At 34.2% G+C, this 14,982-nt stretch overlaps 1 protein-coding gene across 1 annotated transcript in view; it reads right to left on the bottom strand.

The window, feature by feature from the left end:
* Positions 1 to 9,685, bottom strand: part of LOC135839115 (uncharacterized) — a 65,406-nt gene extending 55,721 nt beyond the window's left edge. The window contains exon 1 of the mRNA XM_065354992.1: positions 9,158 to 9,685. Within this exon, the coding sequence (XP_065211064.1) occupies positions 9,158 to 9,224 (67 nt within the window). The 5' untranslated portion in view covers positions 9,225 to 9,685. The remainder of the gene's footprint in view (positions 1 to 9,157) is intronic.
* Between the last annotated feature and the right edge of the window lie 5,297 nt (positions 9,686 to 14,982).

Raw genomic sequence — 14,982 nt, forward strand, 5'->3', positions numbered from 1 at the left:
CGTTTCTGGCGGAAAATTTTGATTCTTTTAGTTTGTCTGCTGGACTCTTTGATTTCTCCAAATTGACGTTTTGTGTTAATTCGTCGTTTTTTGAAAGGAAGGGGGGAGGAGTAGTTAGATTTCTACGAGATGAAAAACTATGAAAGTCAGAGTGATTTATTCTGTTCCAACAGGCTATACTTTTGAAATATTCTGAACCGAAAACTGAGCCCCCTCCCCTCTACTCCCCTCCCCTCCCCTTCCCTTCCCTTCCTTTCCCAAAAAACGACGAATCAACACGCAAAGTTGATTTTGAGAAAAATCAAGGGTCCAATAAGAAAACTGAAAGAACCAAAATTATAGAGCTCAAAATTTTCCTCCAAAAACGACCTAGTATGTACTTATATATTTTTTAGAAACTCAGTTCTCTGTGAGATTCTCTAAATTACCTTTTCATTCGTCTCAAACTTTTTTTCTTGTGAATACAGGACTGTTTGTGATCAAATTGAATTTTCGTCAATTACTTGATCAGTTTGAAAAATTAATTTTAGGAAAATTGAGGACCCTTCGAAAAAAATTTAAGGAAAAAAATGAGTACAGAGCGTAAAATTATTCATCAGTCAAGGTGATTCATTCTCTACTGGAAGGGACCGTTTTCGAGAAATTCTGAGCTAAAGTTTATAAGTCCAACTCGAAACGACTGTTTGAGGTTATTTTGATGTTTTTCCATTCATCAGGCAAGAAAATTAATTTTTGGGGAAAATACGAACTTTTAAGAATAAAATGGGGTATATGATAGAGCATAAAATTTGACCTTATTTGAAAAAGATAACGTTTTTTCAAGAGACTCTGTTTTTGAGATATTCTGACGTAAGCTGAAGTTCAAAAGTTCAACTTGAGACTGATTAAGTATTTAGAGTCATGAAGTCAATTTGAACCTTTTTTCATCTTACGAGTACGAGACCGAAAAATTGATTAATGCGAAAAACTATCGACTCTACGAGAAAAATGGAGGGATACAAAATTGTAAAACATACAATTTTCCAGGTGATTTTTATTCTTTATGGAGCTCAATTTTTGAAATACGTATTTTGAGCTGAAAATTTAAAATTCTGCCTGAAAGTGTTGTTTGATTTTTGGGCATCCTCCTCCTCCAATGTGAATCTTAGGAGGATCCAACTGCAAATTCAACTTCATGTTCGTGTTTAGCGAAATCGATTCATATGATAACCATACCCATATTGTCAACCTTCTTTCGCCCCAAAATTGGGAGAGGGGATGCCTATGACCCAAAAATTGGGTTTTCCAGAAGTTGCTTGATTTTGTGTTTGTTTTTGGAGGTCTCCATGCAAACTCGCAGAATTATGTCACTGGAATTATCGCTTTTTTTGGTGGTGCTGTGACACAAAAAATACATTTTTGAGTGTTTTTTGAGTTTTTGAAGATGACCCACCTGGAGAAAAAATTTGAAAAAAATACCAAATATTTTGAAAGAAAAAAAAAATGTGTACCGGAATTAGGTTCGGAGATACAGCGGTTTTAAATTTTCTTTTGTCAATATATCTCCCCCCAAGAGGGCCAAAAAATTCTGAAAAAATTCACGTTGCTAGACTCATGTCTCCTCAATGGATGAATTCAACATATTTTTTTATTCAAAACTCGACGTTTTTTTGCCATTGTGGCCAAGGGGGTGGGGTGAGGAAATTGTTTTTGGCTCCAACATTTTTGTTGAAGGCACCCAACAATGTTTCATAAAAATTTCAAAAATCCAAGGACATGGGCATTTCACCTATTTTACCCTGGAATACCCTTTGTCATTACTTGAAGGGATTTACCTATTTTTTACAAGGATGCTCTGCTTTTGAGACCTTCGGAATCAAAGTTGTTCGTGGTACCTGAATTTTAATTTTTTTTTCATTTTGCTGGTCACTGATTATCATGGCTCCATCCGAACAACATCGAAAAAAATACCATATTTTTTTATTCCAGCCCAATTTTTTCTCGATTCAGGGGCTATGCAAATATCTACTCTCGAACTCGAGACAACTTGCCTACGTGTAACCAATGAAAATACATCACCTTTACACAGGACACCCTGTATACACCATATTCGCAGGCCGAACTACGACGTCGAAGACGAAAACAACAACAACAACAACGGCAGCAAAAGTAACCAAAAAGAGTAATCAAAAACTTCTGCTAGAAGAGAGAATTCATCGTACAAGTATTTTTCGTAGTATTTGGATAGTTTTTTCTCCGTCTTCATTTTTTTTATATATATCTTTACGTCTATCGCGTTGTAAATTGGTTTACGATATTTCGTCTTCCGTATATACCTATACCTAGTACCTACCTACCTACCTATAGGTAAGTATATAAGGAAGAAAGAAATAGAAATAGATGAAGAAGAAGAAAAAAAAATACCTCGAAATCCTTCGCGTTATATGACATGTTTCTCGAAGTATATGTCGCGTAGCTTATAAATTATGTGACAACCGCTGCCATAATGCTACACCAGATGATGGTTTATCAGGTTATATGAAGAATCGGGATGTACACTGTACAGTATACAAATAAATACATACGCTCTTCGTGCACTTTTATATATTATGCTGATGCTGATGCTGTTGCCAAATGACACTACATCGCACGTTGTTGTGAGCTGTGTGAGCTGCTCAGACTCGTACTCAATATACCACACACTCTGTCTAGGTGACAAATTACGTACATATTCGTTCGGTATAACGTACGTAGCTACGTACAAAGTATGAAACCTTCGATACATTTTAATTTTGATTAATCGTATAAAAATACACGCGAGGTTTGCCCTATTCCTCCATCGTATCGTATCTTTTATACTACACCGAGAAGAAGAAACAGAGCAGATGTGACGACCATCCAGCAGCGTTTTACCATCGTTGCATTTCGGGTTCATACTTTAGCATACACGTAAATTCTCGCAGTAGACGTAAAACATGCGCTACCGAGGAGTAAAATGATTAAAAGTACCTAAAATAGAAAAAAAAAAGAAAGGAAGAATTTACCTTGATAATAATTCATCGCTGAAATGTAAACCATTTACTCTTTTCTGTAATATTTTATTAAAATATGCAAATTCGTCGCTAGTTAAGAAAAACCAATCTATTTCGAAAGGTTGAGGGGGCGACGAACGAGACCGCGAGTTTCTTTCAACACAAAGCGAACAACCTGAAGGATATTTGTCTTACGTTGGAAAAAAAATTGCTTACAAGGCGAACCAGCCGACACAAGAGAAAGAGGTGAATTTTCGCCATGAAGCCGGTATTTTTTTTTCTTATGTTTTTTTTTTTGAAAGAAGGCAGAAGACGAAATTTTTCAACTTGTACGTGCTCTGTCTTTTCTTTCTCTAGGAAATGGATAAAGAGTAAAAAAAACATACGAGAAATTGGCGAAAATTGCGAGAAAATTTTCGACAGGATGAATTACTCTCGAGTTTACAGTGGGGAATTTTTTTTAATAAACATAAATTTTCCGGTTAACAAGTACTCGTATAGACGTACTGGAATGGAATCAGTTCGAGTAATATGTCTAAAAAATTGTACTTTTGCCATACCTCGACATATAGAAAGAACAATTTCGTAAAATGAAAAGTCATCGGTGGTGGTTTTCTCGAAACTGCCGATAATAATGAAGAATTTTTTGACCAAGTGCACAACAAATTAAGTACGATAAAAAATTTCTAGCGTCGAAATACGAGTACCTAGGTCTTTTCTTTTCCCACCGATCACCTCTCTCTTGAGCATTTTCTTTTAACAAATTCCCAAATTTCTCGTGAATTTTTGTAACATTGAAAAAATAAGGTATAGTCTTTTTTATTAGGCACACGAGATCGCAATTGTTTTTTTTTTAGGAAGGCACTTTCTCTCCACTCTCCAACAAAAGTGGATCATATTTTGGAGATTTTTCGAGCTATCAACACAATTTTCAATTCTCGAAATTTCTTTTTAATGAGTTGATTCAATAACCAACTTGATATACAATATACATAAACACTCACACGACGACGTGTGTAATATAATCATGCAATTATAAACACCCCCCCCCCCCATGAAAATTTGAAAAAAATTGAATATCGACAATTTACCTATGGTGTTTTTTTTTCAACTTTTGAATTTTTTCAAGCTATATTATCCTCTCTTTTTCACAGAAACTTCAAAAAAAATCAAAAAGGAAATAATATATCTTACACTTTGAGTTTAACTGAACTGAACTGAAAATATTTATTTAAAGACGCCCAACATCTAGGCTTTTAGCGTCTGCAGTTACATACATTGGAACACAGATTGAAATATCAGTCAGAACAAAGCAGAGTCGAAGTTTTAAAAAAATAATAATATACTCCTACTTAATCAAAAAAAAGAAAAAAAAGAGCTTATCTTCATCAACGCTCTATATGACAAAAATTTTCCAAATTTCACTCTGAAAAATGTCTAGGATATGAGAAATTAAGATTTTTCACCTCTTGTAGAAAAAAAATAATCCCTACGAAAGTTTACCTACCTTCTATTTCAATTATTTTGATGAAGTTGAAGTAATTGGCGAGGGAAAAATAGAAAAAAAATACTCATTATGAGAGGAAGGTATCTTCTCGCTGGTATAGAAAAATGATTGAACCTGATTCGAAGCAAAATCAAAAAAAGTGCCAGAGGTCATCTTCATCCATTTTCTGATCAATTTTCCAATTTTCTCTGGTCAATTTTTCATGAAAAAAAATCACAATTCTATCAATTTTTCATGAAAAAAAAAAATCACAATTCTATTTGATCCGACTCAAAAAGGGCTGAGATTTTGGTTCGAACCTGTTTAAAACCTCTTTCAACAAATTAGTCGGGGTTTTGAGCTATTCTGGAGCCTCCAGCGAATTCTTAGATTTTACAGTTTTGAAAAGATTCTCTGTTATATAAAAATACACGAACGGCAGGTTGATAAAATAAATCAGGATTTTATCAACCATTAATGTGTACTCTGTGGTTAATCCGTAAAACCTGTGTACGGCTCCTTTTCATCCTTTCATTCATGCTAGCTATCCTGTAGGAGTCTTGTGTAATAGTAGAAGGTGTGCATCAAAGAGAGCAGCACCTCCTGACACCCTGACTTCATAAGCAATGAAGACGATTGATCTGAAAAAGGAACCACTCAAAGTGTCAGCCTCAAATTTGAACGGAAATGCAATTTTTGAAGAAAAAAAATAAACTTTCAGGTGGGCAAATTTATTTTTCAAATTTTTGCGAATTTTGGAAAATCAAAAAATGCAATTTTCTTGAAATTAGTCTTTTTTTAATATACTTAGTACTTACTTATTTCAGCTAGTGAAAATAATGAAAATCAGTTCAATCCTCCTAACCAAATTTCATCACTTCCAAATAATTTTGGAGCCTCCAGAGCGATTTTTGTTTCCTTCAGCATTCTCGAAATTTTTCTAAATTGCGTAGAAATTAACTGAAGGATAATATGTTTCCAAAACGCACCAAGTCCAAAAAAATATTGATAAGAAATTCATGGTACTTAGTACAATTTAGAAACGTAGAAATGGCCCAAATTGGCTGATTTTTTGATATGTTGTAGCCAAGACTTTTGGGCACAACATATCAAAAAATCAGCCATTTTGGGCTGCAACGTCTTATGCTAGATGGCCTTGAAACTTCAGAATCTTTGAAAATTGACTTGGTGCGTTTTGGAAACATATGCTTCAACTAATAATTGACTTCTAAGTTCACTCGTCATCAACGATTGGGGTAATTTCGAGCCAGATATACCTCGATGAGTGTAATTTTTTTTCAATCAGAAGAGAAAAACTCGAAAACTTTGATCGATCATTTTGAAGTCACCAGCGTAATTTTTGATTTTTTCAGGATTTTTAAATTCTTCTATGCAGATGACAATGGTACATAACCCTTTACATCGATAGATGGACTGATAAATGTCACTCAAGATTATATGCTTTTAAAAATTGACTTGTGAATTTAAAAAGAAAAACAAAACAAAAAACAGTCAAATTAGAAAAAAAAAACTTTAATTTGACTCCTCATCACTCCTTCTGAAAAAAAAAATTAATTTCCAAAAAACAATTTATTTCTTACGACAGATTTACTGTTCGTCGATTTCATCACTTGAAAGTTTTCTCAATTTTTTCAGGATCCACGAAGAAAAAATTAAAAAAAAAAAAACATTTCATATTCTCTTTTTTTGAAAACTTTGAAAGCTTACAAGAGAAAATTTGCACATCACGACAAAATTTGAACAAAGTGGAGTCAAAACTCAAATGTCACGAGGATCTTCGATTTCGAAAAATTATAATTTACAAATTTTGAAATTGAAAAAAAATTGGTGAAAAACTGAAGATTTTGAAAATTGTACAAATTCAATAAAATTGTAATGTTTATGAATTTTAAAAATTGGATAAAACAGAAGTTTGAGAGCAAAGCTCAAGTACGAGTATGTTAAAAATTTGTTGGAATTTGAAGGGAAAAACGAGATCAATAGCGCTTCCAAAAACCTAATAATCCCCTATGCTTTGACGAAAAAAATCAAAAAATCACCTCGTATATTAAAAATAAAACTCCAAAAATAAAAAATTCACCAATAGGTAAGCATATTTTCTACGTACGAATTAAATTTTTTTCTCTCGGGAAACCAAACTTTGATGTTGCATAGAATTGTTATGTTTGTGAGTTTTTTATATGCACATAAACTTTACTCATCCTTCAACCGAAATTTCAAAAATTCCAACATGGATTTTTCAAAAATGTCCCTCTCTTTCTGAAAATTTGTCTTATTTTGATCCAATTTTTTCGTGGTGTGAAAATTATTCCTCGTGAGCTTTCAAAGTTCTTTTAAAAAAGAGAAATGAAATGCTGTTTTTTGGGGTGGATATAAAATTTTTCGTTTGCAAGTCATTTTGAAAAAATACATATATATGAAAATGAAAAAAATTTAGAAGATAAAATTTTACAGACAATTTTTACAAATTTAACTTACATACTTCAAAAATGCTCAAAAAATCTAAAATTAAAATCCATTGCTCAAAATTTGTCATGTTGGGGTATTTTTTTTCTATCGATCGACTTTTAGAGACACTGACTTTTGAAAACTTGGAAAAAAAATATTCATTATCCCACAGATTTTTAGAAACTCGGAAAAAAAACAATCAATTGGCGTGAGGTTGACTTTTGAAAACGAGAAAATAACCTGCTGACTTTTTGACATTATGTCAGATTCTTAAAAACTTGTAAACCAATCTATTGATTTTTTTATGTGTACTTGTCTAACTTTGGAAAAAAAAATCAATGAATTAGGAACTAAAATTTAATTGTTGAGAATATAGAAAGGGACCAAGTCCACTTTTTCAAGTTTTCAGGAAACACAAAAAACTGATTTATTCAAAAACCAAACAGTTTTGGGGAAAATGATTTTGTTCATAGAAAGAGGACCCAAAAACACAACTTTCAACTAACCTCAACAAGACGTAGAAAAAATTTCAATTTTTTAGATCAACGTTAAAACACTCTACCTTCGACAAGAGCTAAAATGTTTAAAAAATTGGAAAATTTTTCAAATTTCATTTTTTTACTATTTTCTTTTTTTTTTTTGTTCACCTGTAGCCTCTCAATGTTTTTATCACTTCCGCATTATCACGTTCAAACCATTTAAAAAAAGCTTTGAAATTTATTTTTTGTCAAGTTCGGGAGTTCTCGTTGACTTCAGAAGACCACTTGAACCCCCCTTTCCCCTCCAAAAAAATCCTAACGTGGAAAAAATTTTCAAATACCGAACTCCACCGAGATCATAAATTTCATTTTTTTCATTCTCTCGTGCCCAAAATTAAACCTCTAATTTTTTCGATTACCATAAATAAACATAAATTTTTCCCACTCCTGCACATTTTTTGACCCCTTTACCATTCATCACCAATCACCATCATCACATCAAACCATATCCTGAATTCCTCGTCCTGGTTAATTTCTCGACCGATTTCACACGAGTAAAAAAAAATCATTATATGTACCCTTTCACAAGATCACCATTAAGTAAGCATCGTCGACCAAGCTCTCGCAGAATCCAGCACCTCGAACTAATTAAAAAACACCCCATTCTGCGAATCCACACAAAACGATGGTATACGAGTATATAAGACAATTACTCGTAAGCCACGCAGCAGATCACTCTTATATGCTCACCATCCACCATCCACCATACGCAGGGTGTACATTACATACCATATCAAGCACAAGAGGGAGGCAGGGGGCAGGGGCAGGGGGGCAGGAATTCGGTATTCGACAATATATAGTATAACGCGATACCTTTACACAGTAATTAAGAAATTCTCGTCCATTAACCCCTACATAGTACGACGTAATTTTTCCACATAATGAAGCCGAGCCATATATCGTCTATATGTAGACTAATGATACTCATTATCGAGTAATGAAACTCTTCTCTCTCTCACTATGCCATCATCCTGTGTGTATGTGTGGGATGCTTGCTTACCCTTTCTCAGTGACACGTCGACGACCCAGGGCCATCGTCACCGAACGCTATCAACCCTTAATAAAATCTCAAAATTGAATTGTTCCGGATGCTTAATTTTTCATTCGAGATTATGCGCAACAAAGTAAGAAGTATTTTATCTCTGGTGGAAGAAAAATACTCGTACAATACCCACTCGCGAACCGCTTCTATGGGGCTTTGAGCTGAGATAAAAAATGTGACGAACAAAATACCACGACGAGTAGCTCAATTCGCGTACATTTTCGGAAAGAGGATAAAAGATTAAAAAAACGCTCCGATGTCTAAAAAAAAAATAAATAAATAAAACGAATAAATTGCTGGCTCTATATAATGAGAAGTTCTATGTACACTTGTATTACTTTTTCAATATACCAGAGGAACAGAAGGTACTTTTCCACCAAAAAGAAAAAAAAATAGCTCCGAGTTTATTTATTTACTTTTTTCATTTGATTTTGTACCATAATTAAATAAAAATAAAAGATAATGCTTTAAAAATAAATCCGCCAGGATTTTTAACCCGAGTCCTTACGATGAAAGGAAAAAATAACAAACGCTGGATCATTTTCATTATTAAAATGAAGCTTTACGAAAAAAAAAAAAACCTAAAATTGGGTCATTTTTGTCTTTTTACCTTGTCCAAAAGCGAATCTCAAGTGAAGCCAAATGATCAGCAGATGTCTTAATCGTAGATATTTCATAATACAAAATTCGTTCGCAAATCCACGCGACAACGACACACGAAACTTTGAAAAAAAAATCAAAAAATTTACATAAAATAAAATCGCGCAAAATTATGAATCGAACTCGAATTCGAAATTTAAAAAAAGTATAATCGAACCAATTAAATGAAAAAAAAAATTAAACCAACACACACATACACAATAAACTAATTAAAAAATTTCACGTCGACATTAAAGCGAATAATATTAAAAATTTTACATCTCGAACGAAACACTTCAAAATTTGATTTTAAAAAATCGTCCAAAAAATGAGGAAAAAAAATCGCCACCACGATTGAAAGAAAGAAAATCTCTCATCAATCGAAAAAAACGTCGAAGAGGGAAAAAATACCTCGAATCGCGAAATTTTCAACACGAAAAACGTATCGCGAAGCAGGAAGAGATCGAGACGACGAAGTCACCGAGTACGAGCACTTTGTCTATACTAAACACTTATAAACATTTGTAGGGAAAATGTGAATAGAATTTAATATGAGCTTGAATCCTGCGCATTTGGCGGGTATATTCGTGTTCACTCTCCTCGTTTCAGGCTGGTCGTGGTGGTCGCCTCTGCCACCCTTCGGCCTTCGCAGCCCTGCCGAGTACTTCGCTCTATCGCAGTAATTCTCGGTTATAGTTAAAATTTTATCAGATTAAAAATCGCAGGTAACATGAGAAAAATAATAATTGTAATATAATATTAAATATTTGTTTTCGTATGAAAGTCGAAGGGTCTAACTGTGCTGCAACAACCTCTTTCATTATTATTCAATGTTGCTTCGAGTTTAGCTTTTTTTCCACACCGGCGGTGTTATTCGCCTTTTTCCCGCCATTTTTTTCTCCTATACACCCCCTAACCTGGTGTAGTTTTAACGCTGGTAGTGGTACTTAGTGTTATTTTTTTCTCATATTTATAATTCCGATAACGCTAGATTTTTAGCGTGAAATTTAAATTGGTTTTACATGTAGCAGAGTCGAAAAATCCGTCATTCGGGTAATTGTTTCCTGTCCCCGAAGAAAAATAAAAAATGCTGCGAACAAAAAAAAAGGATGAAATTTTTTCACGAGCTTTTATATATTTACTGTATATACACGACGATCGTATATATTCGTACGTACTGTATACACGTGATAAGTTTATATGTATTATGCTGCGAAAAAATCATTGCAGCGGGGATGAGGATGAAGATGCGATGATGATGAGGTTGTTCCGGGTGTTTTTTTTCGCTTCTTATCCTCCCCTATCATTTTTGCGAGTTGACGTAGAGAGGTTGAAATTTTCAATTATTTTAGCAAATATTTTGAAACGTCTTGTTTCGTGTGCCAAATCGAAACGAGACGAAGACGACGATTTTCGAAGCGAAACAAAACAAAAAAGTGTCTGTCGAATGATTCGAGAATGAAATCTTCTTTCGAAATGATGCGGAGACGAAAAACACGAGAGATTTTGAACTGTCTTCTATACTTCTTCGACTTGTATTATTATTGGTTCGACGAGCGAATCTAGATATTATTTTTTTATTTTTTTCGAAAAAGAGGAAATCATTTGATTGAGAATACCACGCGCTTTAAAGATTAATTTTAATGAGCGTTTTCGTTCGTTTTATTATGGTACGAGTTTGTGTGGCGGATTTTCTGTAATTGTTGATAATGCTCGAGTTTGTTCGAGTGTTTTGGTGGAGTTAGGTCGTCGGTGGATTAGTGAAGGATTATTTTGTTTTTTTGTTTAAAAAAAAATAAACTTTGGAATTGTTTTGTGTTTAAAATATTATTTTTCATTGTTTTTAACGTTTGTATTTTTTTTTGTATTAAGTATTGAAACGAATTATCGAATAAATGAAATTCTTTAAAACAAAACGAAAATAAATTTAAACACGCAGATTTTAAAGAAACAATGATCTTTTTTTGAAAATTTTCAGAAGGTAGATAGGTATATCTAATCTAATTACGCAATGGCAGAATTGCTTGACCTCTGCTATGAGTTTGGATTCAATTCATTCCCAAACAGAGAGGAGAGGAGAGGGATCGAATAATTTTTAAAAGTACGTTCATTTCTTCGATATTTCTCACTTGTGAGAGAATATTTTTCCATAATATAGGTAGGTACATATTAGAATTTGGTTAATAATTTTTTTAGAACTTAACAGGCCTGAACAAACTGGGTAGAAAAAGCTATCAAATATTCGTATGTACCTGATAAAGGAAAGATCTTTGTTTTTGTTTATGTGAGGATGAATTTGATTTCTTTTTTGGTTACAAAATTCTAAGATTTGAATGATTTTTTTTTTAGAAATTGCAGAAATAAAAAAGCAAACTAACCCGAACGAAGTAAGCGCAAAAACTTTCAAAAATTTCAAGTTTTGATAAGCAAAAAAATGTTTATTTTTCAAGTGAGGAGTTGATTTTTTTGATTTAGAAATCTTTTAAGTTTGAATGAGTAATTGATTTTCAGAAATTTTGGTGTTAAAGAAGAAAAACGCTTAAATTTTCCGACTTTCATTAAAATTGCACAATCTTTGGAGGGGGGGGGGTCCGCTCTTAGTTTTATTCCTCTGCCAAGAAATATCTATTTGCTGTCAGATTTATCGAAATAACTGATTAAAAAACCGAAATTGCGGAAAACCCCCGTTTTGTGCCAAAATTGCAGAGAAACTCTTTTTTTGGGTCAAAATTCCAAGCAAGACTTTCTTTTTAGTCGCAAAAACTGCTTCTCTGTCAAAATTGGAAAGCAAGTTTTTTTCAAAATTAAAATTGTCAAAAAAAATTATATTTCTCGCCAGATTTGCAAAAAAATCCGCTATTTTGGGAAAATAGTAAAAAAAAGTTCATTTTTTCAAAATTGCCAAAAAATCCTGTTTTTTTTACAAAAATTGTGGAAAACATTACTTACTTTTTTCTCAAATTTGTAAAAAGAAAAGTTTCCAAATTTTTTTTTTAAACTAATACGTCCACTCATTGTTTTGTTTAAAAACTTTATTAACAGATATTAAGCCGGATTACAGCAATTAATTTTGCTAATATTTCCCAAGAATTACATCTAGCTTCTTCAGAGCAGTGTTCACCACTGAGGGTTCCTTCTTGATTGAGATCTAGTTATAGGTCCAAGTTGGGTGTGGTCTCTCTCCTGATTGGTCCCAGCACTAAGGGTGTGGCCTGTCACACAGGTGTGGCTTCTTCTCTCATTGTGTTGGGTGTGGTCCTCTGAGTGAGAGTCTGGGGTGTTGTCCTGTCTTTGTCCCATTTCCTGGGTGTATCCTTGATTGAGGTCTTTAACTAATCTAATATTCAACAATAACACATTCAATGCACGATAGTTTTATTGAATGACGATATCTGATACAGAATATTAGTTCTATTCTACTTAATAATAGAACGACGACTTTGTACAACGTTAAAACGTATGAGCACTTCTGCATTAGATGCGACCAAGACCATAGTATGAAATTATAATGAGGCCGCAGAGGTCCGTTGGGCTCGTCCTACGCTCTGTCCGAACTGGTCCGTCCAGAGCGCGCTGCTACGCAGTGCAGCCTCGGCCACAGGGCATAAAGTTCCCTGCTATGGCGAGTACTTTTGGTCCTCGAATACCCTCTACACATGTTCCTTTATCCTTGATTTTATCTGTCTTCCAGTTTGCCCAACATAGTGTTTTCCACATCCACAGGTTATCTTGTATACTCCTTCTGTTTCCAAGGGGACTTTGTCCTTTGTTGAGGGGATTGTGTCTTTGATGGTTTTGAGAGATTTAAACACTGGTTTTATGTTATGTTTCCTGAGCAGCTTTCCAATCCTGTATGTGGTGTTTTGGACATACCTATGGCATTATCACAATCTTTTCTTTTTCTTTAGGTTCCTCCTTAGGTACTCTTTCTTCCCCAGTTTGTCTGATTATTGATTTGATCAGCTGTTTGTTGTATCCGTTTTCTTGGAAAATGGTAGTAAGTTTCTCCAGTTCTTGTTCCAGGTTTTCTTCATGGCATACTATCCTGGCACATTTGGCTAGAGTGTGGATTACTCCTTTCTTCTGCGCAGGATGGTGGTGGGAATCTGCCCTTATGTATTTGTTGGTGTGTGTGGGCTTCCTGTATACATTGTGTTGCAGTTTCTTCCCAGTTTCTCTGTGTAGTTTAACATCTAGGAAGGCAAGCTCAATGTTTTTCTCCTCTTCTACAGTGAATTTTATGGCTGGATGAATGCTGTTCAGGTGTTGTATGAATTCTTGCAGTTTGTCTCTTCCATGTTGCCAAACAGCAGATACATGATGTATGTACCACTGAGACCAATTGTATCTAGTATCAATGGACCAACTTACAACCTGGCCAAATATCTGTCCAAAGAGCTATCCCCATGTTGGCAACACCAGCAGCTTTGTGAAGAACACAGCAGACCTTGTTGAGAAAACAAAAGACATCATCACTGAGGAAGGAGACATTCTAGTCAGCTTTGATGTGGAGTCCTTGTTCACCAAAGTACCCCTGAAGGAAACCCTGGAATACCTGGAAGAGTTGTTCCCTAATGATTTGGCCAAAATCTTTGACCACTGCAAAATTTCGTCAAATAGAGTTGGAAAGCCGAAATTCATTCTGCACCTCAATTTTAATACGTTACCAAGTCAACTACAGGTGGATTTCAAGTCGTTTCGAAGTCTCCGGCGGCTTTTTGAAAACTGAAGCCTCCAGTAGGTTTTTGATACTTACTTGAAATTTTCACAAAATTTCATCAAAGTGAGATGGAAAGCCAAAATTTACTCTGCACTCCAATTTTAACACCCTCTGAAGACGACTTCAGGTCAGTGGCGCCCACGTAGGTATTGCGCTATTGCGGCTGCAATAGGGGCCCTTGCAATGTTGGGGCCCCCAGTAGAATTTGAGGCCCCTCAAGTTAAAGTTTGGTAGACAAAAAATCTATTTAGAGTAAAAAAAAAAAGAAATAACCACAACACAATGAGTGTGTACAGTACCATAATTAATACAGCAATACAACATTATTCATATCATCATATGTAAGGTACATCTACATACCTACATATTTTATTCGTTGAGTATTTGCCTATGTTTTCAACAGAGTTCGATGATGCTATTTATGCTCAAGTGAGCCCCAAAAGAAATAAGTTCTCTGGGTGGATAATGCGCCCTCTTGTGAAAAGAGGCCCCTTTTTAGCTATGACTATGAATTTTTAATGCATAGTAAATCAAGATTAGGAAAATGGACCTTCAGGCCCTAATTTTTACGATTTCTCTGTAAATTTTTGTGAACCAAGTAGGCATTTCGTCGGTAACGCGTTTGATACTCAAAAATTCCAGTGATGGAAAAACTGACTTTTCACTTCAAAATTACTGCTGTTTTGCTTCTTGAAAGCATAAATTTTGAAACGCTTTTGCCATCGTTTCACTCGGGTCAATTTGATTCTCCTTTTTACTTTTAAAATTTCAAGAAACCATTGATAAAATTTAGAAAAAGAAGAGATCAAAAAAACTGAATGCTTGCATCAAAATTGATGTTGTTCTACTTTTCGAATTACAAATTCTCCAAAGCATTTGCCCTCGCTTCGCTCGGGCGAATTTGGTTCTATTCTGCAGAATTACAATTTCAAGAAACCTAGGTATATGAATGAATTTGAAAAATGTTGAAATCAGAAAAACTGAATTTTTTCATTAAAATTGATGATGTTCTACTTTTCAAATCACAAATTTTCCAAAACTGTCCTCGCTTCGCTTGGCTCATTTATGATACCTAC

This window comes from Planococcus citri, chromosome 3 (genome assembly GCF_950023065.1).
Source record: "Planococcus citri chromosome 3, ihPlaCitr1.1, whole genome shotgun sequence".
NCBI classification, from domain to species: domain Eukaryota; kingdom Metazoa; phylum Arthropoda; class Insecta; order Hemiptera; family Pseudococcidae; genus Planococcus; species Planococcus citri.